Below are 22,820 nucleotides of genomic sequence, written 5' to 3'. Positions count from 1 at the left end.
AGATATACACACAGACACACATTTTCCCACTAAGCACACACACAAGATTGTTGGGTTCAAGGAATTAACTTTCTTATATTTGCCTCAAACCATGCCCATAGGCATGTTCTAAAACCTGATTGTTGAAAAGCTCATCTAAGTTTAGAAAAGAGAAAATTTAATGGGTGAATTATTTTCATTTTTTATTGAACTATAACCTGGGGAAATATTTTGCCCCTTATTTGCCTAATCAGCCTCCTGCCGCAGACTCTGCCACATGTCCCAGCTAGCCCCCTGCCCCTTGAAAAATCCAGTTGTTCCTGGGCCCACATCTTTGTTCCAAGCATGGGAAAAATAAGAATGAAAATTTACCCATCGAAGATCATAGACTCAACTATCATCCGAGCCATAGTGGAAGAGAGGATTAGCCTACACACCAGCTCTGATATTGATTAGTAGAGGTGCCTAGAACACTGTGTTGAGAAGGATTCAGAGTCTGGACTCAGCAGAAAAGAAGACTGCAGTTGATTAGTGATGTCTGCCAGGGTCACGGGATAGGACTGTGATGACACAAATGTCAGAGATTTGTTTTTCTTGTGTCCTTCGTGAGTGAAGACAACATGTGCCAGAAGCATTATCAAAGTCACAGGCCAACGTGTAGAAGGGTGCATTCTGTGTGAGTGGTGCCAGGTCCCTGTCCTGTAGGAGAGCACAGACTACATGGAGGGGAAGACCCCCATCACTGGGCATCACCAGGAAGCTCAAGACACAGATGCACAATCAGGTAGACAGAGGCATACGTATGCACGTGTATACACACACACACACATTAAAACACACGGACACAGACACACATCCAGAAAGCAGTGAAGGCATCCACATGGGCCTGGGGGTTCAGAGGAGGGGGTTTGAGACCCATGAGGCCAGCAGGCATGACTGATGGGCCTCAGGGCTGTACGTGTGCAAGTACGTGCACGTCACAGGGTGGAGGAACAGTCCATGGGGAGGAGGAGTGCGTGGCGACCATCAGACAGACCTGGGCTCCCATCCTGGACGCACTACACACGTGTGCGGACACTGGGATGGGGGTAGGCTTTCTGCTGCAAGCTTCCTGTCTGGAAGACGTGACTGTGAAGAGAGCCCTCCTCCGAGGACTGCAGAGGGATCTGGCACAGGCGTGGCGGGGAGGGCTCCTGAGGGGCACTGCCGTGTGGGCCGTGGAGGGCGCAGGAGTCAAGCGTAAAGGGGCGTTTCCAGCAGGGAGCAGGTTGTGGGATGGGGAGACTGGAAGGTGGGGGTTGGGGGACGTTGGAACGCTTCCCACCTTCTTTTCAGCCCATCCCAGAAGCTGTCTGGGGAGCCCAGACTCTACTGGGTCGGTTGTTGGCCTGAATTTCACTATGTCAAGGGGAGATCTAATTGCGTTTGGGCTCCTGGGAGGGGGAGGCCATGGCCTCCATCCCAGAACAGTGGGCCTTGTGGAAAGAAAAGACAGGAGCCAGGCCCAGGGCCCATCTCCTCACCTGGAGCCGACGATACTGCAGCCACGATGCAGGGGCCTGCTGCCTCCCCTGCCCCTTTCTCCCTGGCTTCCAGCGACTCCTAGCTGACCCTGCCCTCTGACCTCTCACCCTGGCCTCTTGGCCCACCCTATCCTCCTCTAACTTTGATGTGCCATCAGTGAGGGACAGTGTAAACTCCACGTGGCTGGGAGGTCATAGACCTCTGACCTTGCCTGGGAGTCAGGGCCACTGAGCAGCTCTGGCTCCTGTTGCCCTCCTAAGACAGGAGCTGCCAGCCTGGGGCTCGTCTTCCCCTGGACTGGGGATGGGCAGAGGCCACATAACCCCGTGGGTGGTCACAGAACTCAATTAGAGGCACAGAGTTTGGAGGCAGCAGCCCTGCACACCTGGCACAAGCTGCTGCCCTTCCTGAGCCTGGTGCCCTCAGCTGTCAGCAGGGAGGAGCAGACTACCTGCTCGCAGGGCTGCTGTGAGGAGGTCAGGCGCCTCCAGAGGCTCTCAGCTCAGTGCCTGGTGCAGGGCAGCCTTGGGAAATGTAGCTGGCTGTCTCCATTCCCCCATGGGTCCAACCCCGCACCCCCCCGCCCCGTTCTCCTGCTCCTCCCGAGCCCCCTCCCGGATGCCGTGATCAAGGTGGTGCACAAGTGGGATGGGATGGACTAGAGCATCCTGCTTACCTCATTCAAGCTGGAAATGAGACCTGAGGAAGAACTGGAGAGGCCAAAGCGCTTCTCAATGGTGGTGAGGCTGCTCTTGAAGTAGGCGCTGTACAGGAGCTGGCAGAGCTGCAGCAGGCCATGGCACAGCACGAACACCTGGGGAGGAGACCTGGACGGTGAGGCCTCTGGACAGTGAGCCCTGACCACCCACCTTGGCCCTCCATTCTGGGGCACAGAGGCCCAGCAGCCTGGCCCCGCTCCCCACTTTCTCCATCAGGTGGTCCTAGGGTGAAATGTCATCATCCTCAGACCAGTTTCACCCATAGCCTTAGTCAACACATGTGAACCATTCCCATCATTCCTGCCATTCTTGTCACATTATCATCAATGGCAGGAAAACCACAGGGTTGGAGAAGCATCCCTGAGGGAAAGGCCTGACTCATCAGCCATGGCCCAGGGCATTCAGCACCTGGAATTGTTCTCTGACAGCTCTGCCCTCCTTCCTGTGTCCTGTGAGGGCTGAGGGCCACATTCATGTCACTCCCAGGGGCACAAACAAGCCAGGGGTCACACCGCTCCATTCCTCCCTTGACCATTCCCCTCCCTCCATCAACACCCAGCCTCCCAGGCCCACCTCTCATACCCCAGTGAGGCTCCAGGATGGGCTTTCACACCAGCCCGTTTGAATGAAAACATGAGCCAAGCTTGTTACCACCTCTTATATGGGGTATTTGTGATTGTGCTGGCTCCTCTCCTGAGTGGATGATGAGGGCCTGGAGAAGGCATCCCACCCTGCCCCATATGCCTTGTCCTGTGGGTGTGAGTAAATGTGACAAGTAAATGTGGTTGATGGGGAGGGTGGAGAGGGCTTGTGGTATCTGGAGTCGGCTGCAGGCCGAGCTCTCCTGGGTCGTCAGCTATTGGGCTGAGAGCAGGCTCAGAGCCCAGAGCCCAGAGCCCTGCATCCTGAGCCCCCTGGAATTGCCCCTTCTGGAGATTCACTCTTCCTCCAGGGAAGGGTGGGGTGCCATTATGTTTCGTAGTCTGCCGAAGCTCTTCCCTTAATTGAAGGGCTGGCATCTCAGGAGAGCAACTGGGGCTCCACCTTCATTTCTGTTTCCTTGTAAAGCCAAACCAGCCCCTCCGCAGGGGCCCCGCTCCAGGCTGTGGGATCAGAGCTGACCTCCCCTCTCTTACCCGTCAAGGCAGAGCCTTTATGAGGCCAGGGTGCAGCCCTAGTTGCCTGCCCGTGCATCCAAATCCAAGGAGGTCATCACGCCACGAAAGCAGACAACTGTCCGAACTACCGCCGCCCCCGACCCCGGAGCCCGCGGGGCCTCCTCACTCCTCATCAGTGGCAGAAGGAAGCCTGTCCACCTGGAGCCAGGGGCAGCCCTCCACCCCTGCCCCCTAGGGAGGCTCCGCTCTGCTTCATTTCATATACTAGAATTCTTAATATTCTGTGTTAAAGGTAGCCTGGAAAATGATCTAGTCTCTCTTACAAATGGGGAAACAGAAGTCCAGAGAGCGAGAGAGGGGGAATCCTAGTGCCCCAGAGTTGGGGAAACCAAGGGCCTGCGAGGGCGGGAACTGGCCACGGCTGCTACATTGTGTGAGAGGCAGGCCCAGAACCGGTCCACGGCAGGCATCTCAAGTGCCTGGCGCTAAGCCACAGTGCCTGCCACATCCAGGACAGGCAATTTGGTCTTGGATGCCTTGCCAGATCCTCTTCTTCTGACCGTCCCCTAAAGGCTAATGCCCCCCATCCAAACTCTGTCTGTAGTCCCCTTCTCTGCACACGGCACCCTTTCTGCACACATTCATTGGAAACCCCATTTGTGGTGCCCACATCTCAGACCCTCCTCCAGAACTTCCCCCAGAGCTTTTACACTCAAGTCCATCTCACTGTGTGCTAGACATGTCCACGTGGACATTCTCAGACCCCTCAGACTAATCGCTTCCCAAATAGGGCTCAGGGTCCTCCCCAACAAACCTCTCCAGTTTTTCATTCATTCCCCATCACCTTCACTCAGTTCCCTAAGCCAGAAACCGGGAATCCTCCTGGATGCCTGTTCCTCACCCCCTGGCATTTGGTGCCAGTGCTAAGCCCTGTGATTTCACCTTGGCCTCTCTTGTATTTGACCGGCCCTTCATCTCTAGGTTATGCCTTGCCTCAGGCCCTCTCCCCTCTCCCCTAGATTCCTTCAGATTCCTCTCACAGATCTCCTGCCATCCCCTCAAACCTTCCATCCCACCACTCCAGAAAGAGCTTTATCAAACACTAGTGTGAGCAGGTTACTCCCCAGTTAATACCTCTCACTGGCTCCCCACTTCCTACAAGATAAAAACCAATGCTCATGGTGTGGTATCCAAGACGCTACAGGGCCTAGACCCTGCCTACCTCTTTGGCTCCACACCCTGCCGTGGCAGATCATGTTTCACAAAGATGGCTACACCAATATCTCCCGTCCCACATACACCTCTAACAATGGGACAATGACTTTCGTTCATCAAGAAGTGGGCGCTGTGTTCCCTCCCTTTCAATATGGGCCAATCTGAGGTATTTGCTTCTAAGGAAGAGAAGGAAGAAGAAGGGATGCTCTGTGACCCCTGGGGCCAAGTCCTGAAAGTTGATAGTGAATCCCCCAGCCCTTTCTCTCTTGGGACCCTTAGACCCCAGACATCACACTATAAGGAAGCCCCATCTTCCCTACTCAAGGGGGCTCCACATGGTGGTGTTCCAGCCAACAATTCCAGTTAAAGTTTCAGCCTGCAGCCAGCATCAGTGGCCAGACATGTTACTGAGAGAGCCTTCAGAGGATTCCAGCCTTCAATGCCAAGTGGAGCAAGAGTGAGCTATCCCCACCAAACCTTCTATAGATGGCAGATCCGTGAGCAAACCAAATGTCGCCATTGTTTTAAGCACTAAATTTAGGGCTGCTTTGTTATGCAGCACTAGAGCTAGAACACCTTGTCCTTCAAACTTCATCAAGGTCACACTACCCCAGAGCACACACTCATTGTCTGCATCTTTGCTCACAATCTGAACAAAATCATCTTCCCGCCTTCGTCTGGATAACCCTTCGGTGGCCCCCTTGCCCAGCACAGGGCTCAGGTATGTGTCTAGTTCAAGGTAGCTTCCGAAAATCCCGGCACCTGATGCTGACTTCTGCGAAGAGGTATCTTGGTGCCTTGGCACATGGCTGGCATTTAGGGCGACATCCAGCAGAGGATGAGGGCTGTCATAACAGCCTGGGGGAGAGAGAGTGAGGGCTGAACCAATGTCCAGGGCAGTGGGGAGGTGGGCAGGGGCCGATCAGAGGCTCCTGCAGAGGCTGAGTTGACAAGGCTGTCACTGATCCCAGGTGGAAGAAAAGGGGCAGTGTTTCCAGCCTGAGGGCCAGGAACGGGGCAAGGCTGTGTGTGAGACGGGGGTCCACGAGGAGGAGTGTAGACGGAGAGGGTGGACAGCAAGTTCAGGTTTGGAACACCCAAGGTTCTGAGCATAAAGCTCAGAAAAGACTGGTCGCCGTCGAACCAAATTAGTAATGAATTAACAGGAGTGACTAATCTCTACTCAGTTCCCTAGCAGTCTCATGAGAGGAAAGTGAAGATAGTGGGGGAAAAAATCTGTCTCAGATCTTTTCCTGAAAGATAAGCCTTTGCTTTTTCCAGTAAATACAAAAATCCCTTCAGATATGAGGTGGAAGACTCCACCTAGAGCCAGCGAGTGCCTTCCTCATCCCACACCCCACCCCCTCAAAGAGCCAACCGCACCGCCAGCTTTCAGCCACTGCAGTCCTGTCAGGTCAGGGTGCCTTATGGGTGCCCTGGCAGAAGATGCCAGGTAAAGAGAAAGAAGTGGATTGGTGGTTCCAGCAGAGCTTTCTGTCCTGAGCCGCTCAGAGTCACAGCCATCTGGTCCCACCTACCGAGCTTATGTGGACAGGACCCAGGCTGCTGAAACTTACCGAGTACCCGCTCCATGGCCAGCATGACATGGAGCAGCAAACACTCGACACCATGCAGGACACCATGCATGGACGCAGAACTCCACCCCTCGCGAGAACATGGGGCTTATGAACAAAAGCAGATGGACTGGTGGGAGAAGAAAAGGTGCGCTCATTGGGTTGCAACCCTCCCCCTGCCACCACCATTTAGACGACATAGTGTTGTGGAATTTGATAGTTTGGGTTTGGGAGTCAAACAAGCCGAAGTTCACATCCTGACTGTAAGGAATGGCAAGACCTTCGGTCACGTATTTGACCCTCTGACAGCAGTTTCCGCACTAGTAAATGGAAGCTGTGATAATACCTGTTCCCGCTGCCTTGTGAGGCTTGCACAGAGAGAGTCTGTGTTGAAAGGCCTGGCGCCCTGCCTGGCCCACAGAGAGTGTTCCACATTCTGGAGGGATATGTAATAAGCCCAGGCTTCCTCCACTCCCTCCTCTTGCCCAAATAATTGAACCTTTCTGTTGCTTTCACGTCTCCTGTGACATGAAAACTCTAGGATAGAATTTCCCACAATGTCTTAGGCAGATCACCACTTGCTTGAGATTCTCCAAGTTGAAAGGATTCCCAGGAGAAAAAAGTTTGGAAAACTTTGCATGCTATAATCCTCCCTTGCGAATATTTACAATTCACATTAGCATATTAAAGCCTCTAAGAAAACCTTCGGTAAAGACCGTCTTAGCTTTGTTTTACCCAACTTTCTCCATAGCTTCTTTAGCCATGTAACCCCCTGTATATATATAAAACAGATTCTAGCATTCTGCAGAATATAGCTTAGGGAAAGATTCCATGTCCCTTTTGAAAGTAGCTTATGGTAGAATCTGGGTCTTGAGATTTCTTCACAAAAGGAAAAGAAAATAAAGATATATTACATGGGCTGTATTATCTTTTTAAAAATAGCACACCAGCATTTTCTGTCTCCTCACTCTACTTTTTTCCTTTTTCATAGCACTTATTGCTTCCTAAAATTACATCATGCATTTGACTTCTCACTTATGGACATCTACCCCCACCAGAATGCAGACTTCACAGAGGAAAAATGATGTGTGTTTTTAAGATGTCACATCTCCGTTGTCTGGAACAATGCCTGGTCCTTAAATGGGGCTCATTCATTGTCAAGTGAATGAATATGTCTTTAAATAGTCTAAGTGATGAACCCGCTTCCAGAATATGCATCCATCAGAGTAGCCATTTGGGAAGCTGCAGATTTGTTCCAATGATCTGTCCTCAATCATAAATTTCCCCTTCAGCATTGCTTTTAATCAGTCTACAAGCCACAAAGTTTACAAGGTACAAAACATCATCTGTCAGCTCAGCTGCCCCACTTACTCACTTGGTTCAGCTCAAAATCATTTTTTGGATATTTCTAAACTCAAATTAAAAAGTTAAAGATTTGCATTTATGTATGAAGAGACTTTCTGGGGTGGTAGAAATATTTTATATTTTGATTGTGGTGGTATTTACACAGGTGTATGTATTTGTCAAAACTCATCAATCATTTAAAATCTGTGCACTTTATTATATGTAAACCATACCTTAATAAAGTTGATTTAAGGATCTTTTTAAAAAGATCTGCAACCAGGAAGGTATTCAAAATAACATTCTGAGCCTTTGCAGGGAATTCCACAAACAGTTTTTAAAAAATACTATGAGCATGGGCAATGTCATTGGAATAGATCTGTTTATTTAAGGGGTTCACTTTGAAACCATCAAAACCCATGTAAATATCTATGTGTGTGTGTGCTAACGTAAACATCTAGGTTTGTGTGTGTGTGTGTGTGTGTGTGTGTGTGTGTGTGTTAAAACTATACATGTCTTTAGGCACATCTTGTAGAAGAAAGCTCGAAGGGAAAGTTAATGCAGGGGGAACTTGTAGGGTGTGGTGGGCAGAAGCTCTAAAACTTCTAACTGTTCATGTTCACAGCTCTATTCTTTTTCCAATCTTAACAAACACGAAGAGGAAGTTCGATGAGGAAGGAAGCAGGGAGATTGGAGTAGTCATGAAGATCTTTCTTTAACAATGAGGACTCTTTTTACCACCTTTGCCAGAGAGCTAAGAAAAGTTGAAAAGATGCTGAGATGCCAAGTGAAGGTTCAGAGTGGGGCCCCAGGCCCCAGCCAAACTTCAGAACTCTAAGTAAGTAAATAAGTAAGTAATCAGACCATAAGGGTAAACCATTAGGACAAGGAGTGAAACCCTCACAGCACAGGATGAATCAGAAAGGATCAAAGTCCAGCCTAGCCATGGTTTCCTCTGCTCTACACGTTCATGACCCTCTTTTCCAAACTAGACATTAGAACTATGATCTGAGGCAGCTGATTAGAGTTATAGGGACACTGGGAGAAGTTCTGAAATGTGGACCCCACAGGGTTATTACCTGTTTAACCACTGACTCTGCTGTCAACCAACTCTGATTTCGTCCACACGTATCCTGATAAAGGCAAAACTCTAGAAAATTTAGCTGATGCCTTAGGTCCACTAGGATGTGATGTCTCTGAGATAGTTTAATACACTTAGGGAGCCCAGGAGTGGGAAGAAAGCCATTCAGGCGCAGGAGATGGGGCTGGACTGGGACATCGGCTGTGACCTCCCAGTTTGGAACAATGCTCTGATCCATAAATGGCAGATGTCAGCAGTCTAAATGGAACTATTCTTAGGAAAGAAGGAAGGAGGGGAGGGAGGAAGGGAGAGGAGGGAGGAAGGAAGGAAGAAACGGGAGGGAAGGAGAGAGAGATGAAAGAGAAGAGCTCAGGGAAACCTTAATCTCACCCTGGCCAGCCGTGCAGGGAGGGCTCAGAGGAGAGCTGAGGGCTGCTTGCAGTTCTCCTGAGTGAGCGAGGAGACTCTGAAGTACTGCTTGCTTTAGCTCCTCCAGCTTCTATGGGTCAAAATCTAGCCCCAGAGTCCATGCGGTTCCTCCTCTCTGGGCTGGAGTGGACTGCAGCCCAGAGGCAGGAACAGCTGGAGGCTCACATGTCTCTTGGGCAGCACCAGAGCTGCCCAGCCATGGTGATAACCCAGCTGGGTTTGAGCCACACTGGCTTTCAGAAGTTCTTTTTCACGGTCAGCTGGAATCCCTCCTACAATCATAAATCCACTTACATTTATTTTCACTTTTTCATTTTTTTCTTTTATTTTGAATCAATGTATCATATGTGCATGTTTTAAAAAATTAAGTAATCTGGAAGGGCTTAGAACAATAAGGCCAGCCCTGAGCTCAACTCGAGCCCACCGCCAGTACTGCAGTGCAGGGACAATCAATCACCTCTGTTTTTAGTGTTTCTGTTGATTACATCCACACATCTCAAAATAATATGCTTGTTCTGCAATTTCTTGATTTATCACTTTTGACTGTGTGCCATGATAGAAGACCATTTAGCTCACTTATTCAGGTCCCACCCCTCTCCCTATTCCCCCCAACTTTTAATAGTTCTATCAGTATTTGTATCTATCAGTTCTATCAGTTCTATCAGTATTTGTATCCTTATTGAATCACTTCACTGTGTGGCAAGCCAGCTGGGAGCCAGGAGCAGGGCTTCCACCCTGGGGGCGCACCCGCACCAGCGACAGCCCCTTGGTTCATGGAGAGAAGTCTGTCTGTGCTTTCCCTGGGGTAAAGGGCTGCTCGGTACTAGTCCCTCGGGTTCAGCTTCACGTGTCATCTCTGCCTTCTGCCACGCCTGCTGAATGCGCTGCTCCCCGTGGCTGTGCCGAGGCCCAGGTCCACAGGCTCCCCCGCTGCCGGCCCCACCCACGCACTTAAGAGCCCTCCCTCCCCCACTCTGTTCCATCCATCAACACTTCCATCTTGCTGAAGCTATTGGACCGTTTCATCCACTCATAATCCCTCTCCCTTTCTTTTTTCTGTTATTGGTCTTTACCATTTTTGACTTCATTGCTCTTATCCTAATGAGAGTGTTGGAGATGAGGGGAGACAAACGTGATGAGCCTGCCATCTTGAATTATGAACCCAATCTACCTCCTGATGAGGAGTCCAGTACACAAATTAATAATCTGTCCCCACTTTTTCAATGGGAAGAAAAAGAAGTATGGGGGCTTCCCTGGTGGCGCAGTGCTTGAGAGTCCGCCTGCCGATGCAGGGGACACGGGTTCGTGCCCCGGTCCGGGAAGATCCCACATGCCGCAGAGCGGCTGGGCCCGTGGGCCATGGCCACTGAGCCTGTCTCGTGCCCCGGTCCGGGAAGATCCCACATGCCGCAGAGCGGCTGGGCCCGTGAGCCATGGCCACTGAGCCTGTCTGTCCGGAGGCTGTGCTCCGCAATGGGAGAGGCCACAGCAGTGAGAGGCCCGCGTACCAAAAAAAAAAAAAAAAAAAAAGAAGTATGTACTTGTCAGTGGGCTAAGTGGTCAAACCAAAACGTGTACCCAGGCCCTTCTCCACAACCTTCCCTCCCCCACCCCCAGGACACTCATGCATCCTGACACCTCATGATTTGACTAGAATCTTCCAAAATTGTTGGCGTGTCTCTAACAGAAGGCACATGGCTGAAGAGTGGTGCTTGCTTGGGGTGTCTCCCCATCTCCACTTAAATATTTCTATGTTTTTAGTGTCTCTATTCTCATAGCCCATGCTCAGTCCTGGTTGGAAGTTCACCAAATTGGTAAGACCTGGGAGGTGAGGCTCAGGGCTCAAGAGGCCCTAATGCAATGGGGACAGAGAAGGAAACTCAGAAACGGTGACTCCCGGCTGTTTCCCGATGATCTCAGAGAGGCAGCATCTGAAAGGGGAGGAGGGTCTGTGGGTTGGCTCCTCTGAGGCCCCTCAGAGCTGGAGGGGAGAGGGGATCCTTCCCCCATCCTGCCAAAAGAAGAAGGAAGCAAAGCAAAGGTGTGTCCTGGAGTAAAGCCCTCAGCCTACTCACCCCTCCTGTACCTTCAGCAGGGTATGACTTTGGATCCGAACCATGGCCCAGTGGCCCCAAAGGGGAATGTCTCTTCCAAAAAGTGATTCAGGAAATCCTGTGTAGCAAGAATGCCGGAAAAAAGATACAGTTCAGAGATTCAAAATAGCTAGCCTAGGGTCCAAGGTGGTGGTGGTCACAGTAGCAGAAATAGAAGGTATCTTTAGTATCATTCGTGTTATTATGAACTAGAAAAAGGTTTTGATAAGACACAGTCCTGGGGACCCTTGGAAGTATAAAAATCAGAACAATCAAAGAAAAACACAGATTTTCCTCACAGCTTCCTTGTTCCCTAAGAGGGCAGTGGCCAGGCTGGAGAGCTGGGACTGGGATCCTGCCTGGGAAGGGAGGCCAGCTGAGCCAGGGCCCCGACAGCACCTCTGCTCAGTGTAATTGTTCTTTCCAGGGCCCCCAAGCCAGCCTCTACTGTCCACACCGTGACCTTCCTGTCCAGTGGGTTCTCCTTTGAGGTCTGTGGGAGCTGCTCCAGGGAGGACTGGAGCCTCAGTGGAGGCCAGGAGGCCACCAGAAACCACAACAGGCCCAGAGGACCACGGTGCTGAAGTGGCCTATCCCACCGTTCATACTCCTGGGGGGCGGGGTGGGGCTGGCCAAGTACCTCTAGGAGCCAGGTCGCCAAGGAATTGGGTCAGACCAGGATCTTTCGGCCATTTTTCAGTTTAGTCCACTCAGCTTAGAAAAAAAATCTCCCCTGAAGGCCTCTAGGTAAGAGAAAATTTAACTGGACAATGGAAGTCCCAATCCGCATAATTCTGTGGTTTTTGTTGTTATTGTGAGCTAGGAAAGGCCTTTGATAAGACCGAGTCCTAAGGGCCCTTGGAAGTATAAAGATGAGCACGATCTGTAGAGAAACACATGGATTTCCATGGCAGCGGCCCTGCTGGAAGTGACACGGCCACGGAAAAGCAAGGCAGACGAGCTTCCTAGCTCCTAATACAAGTAATCCTCACACACTTTTGGCTGTGGTCGTTTTGCTCTGTTTTTCCCGGTGGTGCGTGTCTGAAGCTCAGCCCCAGGGATGAAGAAGGCAGATGGCTGGGTTGACCTGGTGGCATTTGTGAGGGAAGATGAAAGAGCAAAGGGCGAGAGACCGCCTGAGGTGACCAGGACCTGCAGCGTGGGCTTTAGAAATCATAGATGAAAAAAAAATTCTGGAAGAGATGAAACATAAGCACATGAGACTAGATGAATTTATCAGATTAGCTAGAAGCATGGTGCTCAAAGTTTCCCAGAAAAATAGAAACTTTGAAACAAAATTATCATTGACATTTATGTAAATATGTGTCCAAATTCTTCTTCAGAAATTTCCAAAGTCAATTTTTTTGTTTTTACTTTTTTTTTTTTTAAGTCGGAAAAGCTTCCCTTCACAGAAAACAAGTGCCATTTGTCTTCTCTGGAAGTTGGCACAAGATCAGTTTGTTAGGTGAAGTAAGGAGCCATTAGGGAAACTGCTTTGAATCCATTTATGGCAGGAAAAGAACATTCAAACTGTATTAATATAGAAACTACACCTATTTTATATTCTTCCTGTTCTTTGTGTAACAGGATGGGATGTTAATATTTTTCCTCACTCCCTGAAGGGTTTGCAGATTAAGCTCTTCCCTTCCTGCCCTCAAGGAAGGGGAATTTAGTTTTTCAGAGAGAGAGAAAGTGGGGTGTGGGGACGTGGTATCAGAAGAGCCCAGGACCCTGGGAGCTGATCCCTGGGAAGCCGGCCAGGAAGGAGGGACCCCCACTGCCCAAGAAGCCTGGCTCATGGCCACAGGGAAGCATTGAGGGGCTATTTTCCTCACTCATCTTGTTTGTTTAATGATTAACTTCTGTCTTCCTGTTTGTTGGTCACCCCGTATCTTCTGCATCTGGCTGCCTATCTGGCACATAACAAATGTTCAATAAATATCTCCTGCATAAAGTGAATCCTCATACCACTCTGAGAGGCAAACATGATTCTGCTGGTTTATGGATGAGGAAACTGAGGTTCAGGGAAGCTTACACAGTTCTCAGGTCACACAGTTGGTAAACTGTAGCAACCGACTGAAACCATGTCATGCCCTCTTTCTGCTCCACCCAGCAGCCCAAGCGCATGAGAGTTTGGGCAAAGAAGGCATCACTGACATTGTTTTCACCAAGATTGCCGGTTACCTAACTGCCAAATCCAGTGGGCTCTCCAACGACGGCTTTACCCAAGTCCTCAGCATCTGACACTCCTGTTTCCCCTCACCATCTGTGATGTCATTGCCACCCGCGAGCTCTTGCAGTTTCTCTAAGTGTTTCTCCTTAGAAATTCTTGTGGGAGCTCTGTCCTGCCTCCCCACCCGAGGTTCTGTCCTCAGCCCCCTTTTGCCCATCTCTCTGCACACACTCACCCTGGAGGTCCTACTCGTCCACCCCAGAGGTCATCCTCGGCGGTGTGCTGGAGCCTCCAGTCCACAGCCAGGCTGTGGACCTCCCACCTCAACCCCCTGCTTCCCACGCAGTTCAACTTTACTCCCAATGATCAGTATCTGAAATTCATGCCCCAAACGACTATCGTTACCCGGCGCTGCCTCCTCTGGGTTCCAGTCCTCGCCCTGGTGCTTCGACCTCCAAACCAAGGCTCCAGCCCACGCCGCATCTCCACCTCCACTGCCACCTCCCGTCCAGACACCATCTGGCCACTACCACAAGTTCCTAGCCTTTCCCCAAGCCCACTCCTTCCTCCTCCCAATCTATTCTTTAACCAGCAGCCAGAGTGATCTTTTAAGAAACTTTATTTAAGTATAACATTCACCAAAAAAAGGCACAAGTCACAAGGGTACAGCTTGACAAAAATGTCACATGCCGAGGATACGTGAGGGACTAGCACTCAGACAGAGAAACAGAACATTTCCGGCTTCCCAGATGTCCTCTAGTGCCCTCTCGGTCACCCCCCACCCCCCCGGGGTAGTGACTCTCCTGGCCTCTAGCAGCACAGGTTAGTTTGCCAGTTTTGTATTTTACAGAAATACGATCATATAGTGTGTCAGCGTGATCTTCTGAAGATGGAGACCAGAGCCTGTCATGACACTGTGAAAAAACCCTCCAATGGATTCCCACCAGCTCAGATCAAAATCAAGCAGAGCACCCCAGTCCACAGGGCCCTCCCTGTTCCAGCTCCCATCCACCTCCGGCCTCGCTGAGCTTCCCACCACCATGGCCTCTCCTCGGGTACTAAGCTACCTACATTCGGTCTGGGGTAACAGGAAGTTGAAATTTGTAGCTGGCTGGAAAACTCATGGCCCATGTGAGATAATGTGTTGCCTCAGAGCCTTTGGTGGTGGGGCCCATTCTCTCTATGGAGGGAGGGGCTCTTCATTCCCACCCCCTCCCTTGCTTAGCTTCTACTCACCTATCTATATGATGGCAAAGAATGTCCCTCCTGTTACACATTCTCCATTGTTACTTCATGGCCCTGAGCCCAGATTGCAGTTACAACCACCTTAAGTGTTTGGTGCCCTGTGGCAGTCCTGGCACCCAGAGCATAGCTGTTGCCAGCCAGCGGGGCAGAGGAGGAAAATGACCACAGAAGCACTGCTGCTACTTTATGAGGAAGAGGCAGTCCACTCAGCAAATATCTGACGATGAGCAAATCAACGGGAAAGACAGGGAATGACACCACCGGTTACATAGACACCTGTAAGCCATAAGTAAGTGAATGTAAAATTATCAATGTGGATCATGAATTCCTTGAAGAAATAGGTTTTTTTTCTTTTTCTTCCCCTTCTACTGTGCCCATTTATCTCCCAAGGAGGTAAATCAATTACTTAGCAAACCCTTGTAAATTCTTTCACTGTCATCAGGGTGACACCCAGAGCCAGCTGCACATGAGAGCTCCCAAACATCTCCATTTGGAGAAATGAACCCCTGGACTTATGCTCACCTCTTGGCCCTGCCAGGTTTTGTAGGAGAAAAGAGACTGGAGACATACTGAGCAGTGAGGGAGGGCGTGTCTGGGTGTCCCCCCAAGGCTGCCCAGCGGGGAGTCTGAGGTTCCATCGGGAACAGTGGGTGCCCCGCTGGGACAAGAAAAGGAGCCCTCGCCCAGGGAAGCGCTGCCCCCGGCAGCCTGTGCCCACCCCCTCAGAGGCTGCCGAGTTCCTGATAGACCACAGCACGCCCAGCCCCTTCAAAGCCACTGTGGAGGTCTGAGAACCCAGCTTCGAGAACCTGTAACAGAGTCAAAGACAGCAGACGCCTGAGATGAGGGTGGGCCCGTCGCCCACCAAGAGAGGCCAAGGCACAGGCGTGCGTGGACGCCACGACCGCTGGGTCTGCTCCTCGTCCCACTGGCCCTCTCGCTGGCTGCTCTGGTGTCAGAGCGCCTCCCGAGGAGGTGGCATTCCGGAGCCGCAGGGACGCAGAAGGCGTGTCCCGCCGCCGCCGCCGCCGCCGCCTGCGCTCACAGAGGCGGGGACTCCCCTGCGATAGGCTGTCACCGGCAGCGACGCTCTCCTGCACGGAAGCATTCCCATACCCCAGCCTGATCACCTCGGCCGTGCTCTGCCTGCCGGGGACCCAACATTCATAACCACGGCTGTTCTCACAGGTGCCTGCTTCCTTCCAAGACCGCCCCCATCACTCCAAAAGCCAGGGCAGCTCCCTGAAAACTCCGTGCCAAGAGGAGAGGCCCCCGGCAGCCAGGATAAGATGTTCCCAGCAGACGGTCCCTACACAGGACAATCGCCACACTTCGTGGGCATGCCCCCCTTCTGCTTTTCTGGCGGCAGGTGGAAGGGTGGCAGGAGGAAAAGGATTTGTCCAACATTCAAACTTCTCTATCCCATCAGATGCCTCAAGAGGATGACGTGTTCTCCCCAAGTGCTGAGCACAGATCCAGATCCCACCACCTGCCCTCCTGGAGATCCCTGGAGGGGCGTGGAACCTGGCGGTCCCAGCTCCCCACTGACCAGTGACAGTCAAAATACCAAGGATGTTGACCCAAAGGGCTGCACCTCCTGCAGATGACTCTGGCAAGGAAACCAGAATATCTGTCGCCACCACGCCCTGTGGGCCTCCACTTCACCTCCCCACAAGCCCCTCTCCCCTCCAACCCCCCAGGTGGTCCCCCAGCATCTTCGTTATGATCCTCACGACTGATCTCACCTCCCTCTCCACCCCAGTCCCTCTGGCTCTGCTAAGGACATTCCCTATCACCTGTGCTGTCCCCAGCCTCTTTGTTGGGTATTACGGGCTGAATTGGGTCCTCCAAAAAAGATATGTCAAAGGCCTAACCCCTGGTACCTGTGAATATGACATTATTTGGAAATAGGCCCTTTGCAGATATAATCAAGTTATGGTGAGGTCACACTGGATTAGGCTGGGCCTTAATCCAAAGACGGGTGTCCTTATAAGAAGAGCAAATTTGGGTACAGAGACACAGGACACTGGAGGCACAGAATGGAGTGAGGTGGCTAAAAGCCAAGGACTTCTGGCAGTCACTAGAGGCACACCTGCAACTCCCTTGGTCCTCTTCCCTCAGTTCAGTGAAAGAATCCTGTCCCTCTGGCCCAGATGTCCCCAGCTGACCCTACTAGAAACCTGGTTCACCTCTCCCGGGCCCACCACCCTTCCTCCTCCAGCTTCGGAGACAGTCTGCACTCACCTGCTCTCCAGCTGACTGAGGAAGCAGATTGCCTTATTTTTCAATTGTTCAAGTCCCTCCAAATTCACCCAGCTATTTTCTTAAGTCCGCTATTACTCATCATTGTCCTCTGTGGACAAACACCAAGACAGCCGAGGCCTCCTGCGCTGGTCACCCGAGGCAGCAGGTAATGCTGCCTCGCTCTCTCCCACCCTTGATTTGATTGCCTCTGGGCTCCACTCCCCTGCCCTGGGTGCCCCCCCTCTCATTCCCAGGCTCTTCTGCCTTCTATCCACACCTGGGGGAGGGGGGCCTGACTGCTCACGTTCCATGAGGATTTTCCCCCAACACAGACCTCTCCTCTGTGGGAGCCAAGTAGTTACAGGAAGCCCGTGTGGAGTGGAGGGGCCTTCCTTCTCTCCACAAGCTGAGACTGCTTCCTTCCTTCCCTTCAAAGCTGTCCTGTAGGGTGCTCTGCCTTCTCGGATGATGGCAAATTCTCCCAGGTAGCAGAGTCAGTCTGCAGGCATTTCTCCACAGGCCAGAGAATGTCTACCCACCATTTTTTTTAGACCTTGTGAAAGACAGAACTCCAGATTGATTGGCTTTTCCACACTTGCTCTAAACCTGAGCCTGCAACATGTGTACCTGAAAGAGGCCTCCTCGCCTTGCAGGGCTGTGCAGCCCCGTCACACTGAACTTGAACTCAGCCCTCTTCATCCAGGTTACAACTCCTTGTGCATGCTGCCCTATGCCTAGAACATTCTCCTGCCCCTTCCCTTGCCTCCTTGCTGGCCTAACTGACTCCCCTGTCAAGCGCTGTTTGAACATCACTTCCCCAGGAAGGCTTCCTGGTCCCTTATTTAGGCTACTCCGCTGCTGACACATAGCCCCACAGGGACATGTGGACTCCTCTCTCTGACGCCATCACACTTGTGATTCCAGAGCAGTGATTCGGGCATCCACTCCCGAAGACCCTCATTTACTTCAAAACACGCACAAGTCAAGACATCCTTCACTGGAGGCTGTGTCTCCCTATGAAGACTGAAATGGAATCTCCCTCTGGCAAAGGTGCAAGCACAGTTTACAGTTCCCATGGCCTGCCAGCTTTGACAGATCTTATTGGGGGCTGTGTGTGTGTGTGTGTGTGTGTGTGTGTGTGTGGCAGGGGGTACATTATTACTAATTTTGCCCAGAAGGAACATTTGAAGTAATGTGATAAGCAAATATTTATTGAATATCATTATGGGCCAAGCATATTCCAGGGGAGACCAAGCAGGGCTAGACTCCTCTGGGGCAGTTTGTTAATAAGATGAGGTATGTGTACACAGTAGTGGCAACTACTCTCAAGGCAATATGGCAGATGCCAAAGGGGCTCAGGACACACGAGGGTGAGGGAGAGGTCCCTGGAGAAAGTGAGGTTGGACTTGGGTCTTTGAGGACGAGGAGAACATCAGAAAGTGGAATGGAAAAAAGGGGCCATCCCAGGCCCAGAAGGCAAAATGAAGAGTAGAAAAACACAAGCGTGATTAGGGGTCAGGAAATGATCTGGTTCGTCTGAGGAAGTTCTGGCTGAGTGAGAGAGAAAACCAAGTCATGCAAGAGGGTTGGTACCTGAGAGGAGCCACAGAATTTTCTCTCTCTCTCTGGCCATCACCGACGACTTCCAAGCAGGGATAATGCATGTCAAACATTTTTAGAAAGGTTAATTTGTAACAGAGTAGAGGCAGGGAGGCCAATGAAAGATCTTGGGACAAGGTCGAAGAAGCCTCTAGTCAGGGGGTGGCAGTCAGCAGGGACATCAGCAGGGGAGAAGGTCATGACCTGATGACTAAGAAGTGGGGGATGGTGAGTGGGCATCTGAAGAACAAGGAAAGGGAAGCAAGGAGCTCAAAAGACAATGCGGAGCAGGGTGAATGGTGGGAGGCAGAGGGGCTGTGGGGCAGGGGAAGACCGAGGTGAACATCTGGGCTAGCTGGCAGGTACCTCTAGGGAAAGATGCCCTCACTTCTGACAACTCTTTAACCCCACACCCCAAGAAGAAAGGAGGAGATCCCCTCAGGACCAAACGGAATCCAAGGACTAATCACTACATTAAAATGGTGACTCAGTAGCTACTATTTGGGGTCTTGAAATAAATCCCCCTAGGGCTTTATGTTGGCACTCTTTGAGCAAGACCGCAGCTATGGGAAGATGTCTTGTCCTATTATCTCTGTTACCTTTTGCTCCTTCTCCCAGAGGTCAGAGCCTCATGCCTTGTTAGACTTCACACAGCTGCAAGTCACCGTCTGTAAGATGGACAGGTTGCCTGCAAGGAGCCCCAAGGATATCTCCTAACAGAACTTCACTTGCTAAATTTGCAGAAGAATCAGGAGGACAAAGGGGCTTTTGATGAGGCTCTCTGGGACATGTGAATTCTGACTTGAGAGATAAAGGATCTGGCGCCTGACAGAGGCTATTTGATTTCTAATATGATTTGGTCCAAGTCCAGTCTTTTGTCTAGTCTTTAAGTGGGTAGAAGTCTGCCCATCTGGTCCCCTTCTCCAGGGGTGGGCAGCTTTGTCACTGAAGGCTGCATCAGGATGAGGGTGGTCAGGGCATCTACTTGGTCTTCTGTAGTCAGCCCCGGCCAGCAAGGTGGCCTGGGACATCTTTGTCCCAAGGAGCCTCTATTCCAGCTCTACTCTCTCCATCACTTCAACTTATTTCTGGACTTTTCTGGGCTGAGGGCTGCTCCTTCCACGGCCTCACCTCCTGGACTTTCCTATGTGCCTCCCAAGGTGTTTCCCTTGCCCTCCGCCATGTCTGCCTTCCTTCCCACACTCCACTCTTCAGATCGGCAAGGAGCAGGGAAGAGGGAGAAACAGTTGTGGGGCCTGGAGAGGGGAAGGTAGAAGAAACTGGGTGGGATCCAGCCCTCGGCTGACAGGAGAGGATTTCAGTCAACACCGCAGAAAATGCCCAAAGCCTTTCTTGGAAATGTTTCCTCAGGTCCCAGGTTTGGCCTGAGAGAAGAAAGGAAACTTACACGGAAAGGTCAAGGCAGGGGGCCAAGTGAGGCATGCTAGCCTCTTTCCTATCACAAAGCCACGTTTAGATGAAAGCAACTGAACATCCTTTCCTGGTACCCACACCCTCCATTGCTCCCTCCCACCCCCGCGGCCCAGGGCCACAGGGATCTCCACTGTTGCCGGGAGGTGTCGTTTAGGCTGTCAAGGTCTTCTCTGTGCCGTGAAATGGCCAGTCTAAACACAGGAAATGAGGGCAGGGGTGGCAGCAAGGGGAAAGCAAACCAATTCCTCAAATTCCCTGTTTACCTACAGTAAGCTTTAAGCTATAATAGCATTAGTTATAATGCCCCTGACCTCGGCCTCCGAGAACATTTGCCATTTCCAAACTACCTGTGGGAAAAAAGAGAGCAAAATGGAACTCAGCCTAGCACAGCACACCTGTGTGCCCTGAGCTCCCTGGAGAGTCTCTGAATTCCAGCGTGTGGCCGCAGTGCTCCTCAAGGCCAGGAAGGCTCTTCTCCACCCCCACCCCCACCTTCCTTTCTCCACAGGGAGCTCTGGGAGGCCTTCACTGGCCAGTCTAGAATGCTCCCCAAAGCTCCTCCCATCAGTTCCTCTCCACACGAGAGACTCATGTTTCCTGGGAACCATTTCAGTTTAATCCGATTACTTCCCATCAATCACTTGAACGAATCCTTGGGGACAAGAATATCACAGCCACCTCAGTGCTGTGAATCAGTGCTCTGGTATGTGCCTTGCCTTAGAGCAGAGGTTCTCGACCTTTAGGGTGAATCAGAGTCGCCCAGAGGGTTTGTTAAAGCAGCGTGCCCCACCTCCAGCTTTGGATTCAGTAGATCTGGGATAGGGCACAAGAATTCACATTTCTAACCAGCTCGCACGTGACGCTGAGGCTGCTGGTACAGGAACCACACTTTGGGAACCACTGCCTCAGACTCAAGTAGGTCCCCGTGAACTCTAACCCAAATCCTTACTTCCGGGCACTTCTTTCCTGGAGACAAGGCCCAACGTCTGTGTCAACCCTTTACAAAGGAATGGGGGTAAAACTGAGACACACCCTTGATGTCTCTGCCCTCCCCTTGGCCATCTGCCCATCTGGGTACGGGGTCTGCTCGCACAGTGAGGCCCTGTCCGCACTGTCGCGTGGGCCGAGAGCACCCCACAATTAGCTCTGACTAGGAACTTCCATCCACCTCCCAACTCCTTTGAACTGCCTCGCATGGAGCTCTTGACAGCAAGTGCAAGGGAATGTGATTTCATCTTCCACACCTGGTCTGTTTCAGGTGTGGAAACCTCGCAGGTTTCAAGACTCCTGAATGAAATCATCAATAAGCATCTTTAGACGGGGAAAGATTAGCTGAGCAAATACTCGACGCCTTCCAGCCGCAGCCCTGGGAGGAGCAGACGTGAGCTCACCCACCTCTCCAACACTGGGGGCGATTCATGTCTGCAGCCCAGGGGGCTGTGACCTCAGCAGCAGGTCACAGAACATACACTGGTGGGCAGCGTAGGAAGGGTCACTGAGACGCTGGTGATATGCTGGGCATCTGCTCTGTGTAGGGGAGGGAAGCACAGCCCGATCATGGAATTTTCAAACTGTGGGAAGGAGAGGATGGAATGCCCCATTGCAAGCCTCCTTGTGGAAGCTCGCCCCTAAGCACAGCTTCCTCCCATCAGTGACGTCAGCAAAGCACCTCTGGCCCCCCACGCCCCTCCTTTTGCAGGCCTATTGCCCAGGGGTGCTCACCTCTCCTTCCTGCGGGACACTCTGTCCCATACTTGTCCTGAATGTCACTGCCCTTTGACCTGTGACAGTGCTTTTGACGTGTCAATTTGGCCACACTACAGTCCCCAGTTATTCAATCAAACACTAATCTAGGTGTTGGCTATGAAGGGAGTTTGCAGCTGTAATTAAAATATATAATTTTAAGGAAGATTATTTTAGATAATCTGATAATCTGGGTGGGCCTGATTCAATTAATCAGAAGGCCATAAAAGCAGGGTGGAGAGAGAGAGAGAGAGAGAGAGAGATTCCCCTGAATAGGAGCTTTGGCCCAATGCCTGTGATCATCCTTTCCTGACTGCCTGCCCTGTGAATTTTGGATTTGCTTATTCAGCCCCCACAACTATATAAGCCAATTCCTTGAAATTAATCTCTTAATGCATATATATATATACATATATATATACACACACATACACACACATACGTGTGTGTGTTTGTATCTTCTATTGGCTCTGGTTTGATTAAACCCTGCAGTAGAGAAAATAACGGCCTCCCCAATGCCTGTATACTGATATTAGAACCTGTGAATACGTTGCCTTACATGGCAGAAAGAACTTGGCTGATATGATTAAACTAAGATTCTTAGTATAGGGGGAGGTTATCCTGGATTATCTGAAAGGGTCCAGTGTAATCACAGGGGTCCTTATAAGTGGGAGGCAGGAGGGTCAGAGTCAGAATAAAAGATGAAAAGGAGAGATTTCAAGGTGCTGAACTCCCGACTTTGAGGATGCAGGAAGAGGCCAAAAGCCGAGGAATGTTGGTGGCCTCTAGAAACTAGGAAAGGCAAGGAAACAGATTCTTCACTAAAACCTTCAGAAGGAGCACAGCCCTACCAACACCTTGATTTTAGGTTTTCTGTCTTCCAGAACTGTAGGAGAGTAAATCCATGTTGTTTTAAGCCACTAGGCTTATGGTGATTTGTTACAGCAGCAGTAGTACACTAATACAAACCCTGGTTCATATCAACCCTCCCCGTCTTCCCCCGCTTCAATGCCCTCACTCGGGCCGCTTCTTTTCCCTTGGCAGAACCACACCTCCCCTTTTTTGATGTCTCTTGGGGTCTGTTCTCCAACTTTCCACAGGAAGTCTCAAAGGTCTTGTCTGTTCAGCACCCCTCCTGAGAACAGCGCTCCCCCTTATTTTAGAAAAGGGTACCTATTCAACTATGAGACGCCCCCAGAGACCCCACCTTGCCTCAGGGCACATGACCCAGCTGAACCAATGAGAGTCCTGACCCAGTAGTTTTTCAGGTTGGAACTAAATGAAGGGCAGCAGGTAAGCTGGTTGCTGA

General features: G+C 51.1%; 1 protein-coding gene across 1 annotated transcript in view; it reads right to left on the bottom strand.

Annotated features, from left to right (window-relative positions):
* SLCO2A1 (solute carrier organic anion transporter family member 2A1) overlaps positions 1 to 22,820 on the bottom strand; it is a 78,637-nt gene that overhangs the window by 40,163 nt on the left and 15,654 nt on the right. Inside the window, exon 2 of the mRNA XM_024131905.3 lies at positions 2,180 to 2,317. Coding sequence (XP_023987673.1) covers positions 2,180 to 2,317 — 138 coding nt within the window. The remainder of the gene's footprint in view (positions 1 to 2,179; positions 2,318 to 22,820) is intronic.

This window comes from Physeter macrocephalus, chromosome 1 (genome assembly GCF_002837175.3).
Source record: "Physeter macrocephalus isolate SW-GA chromosome 1, ASM283717v5, whole genome shotgun sequence".
NCBI classification, from domain to species: domain Eukaryota; kingdom Metazoa; phylum Chordata; class Mammalia; order Artiodactyla; family Physeteridae; genus Physeter; species Physeter macrocephalus.
This window is presented reverse-complemented; position numbering and strand designations above follow the sequence as displayed.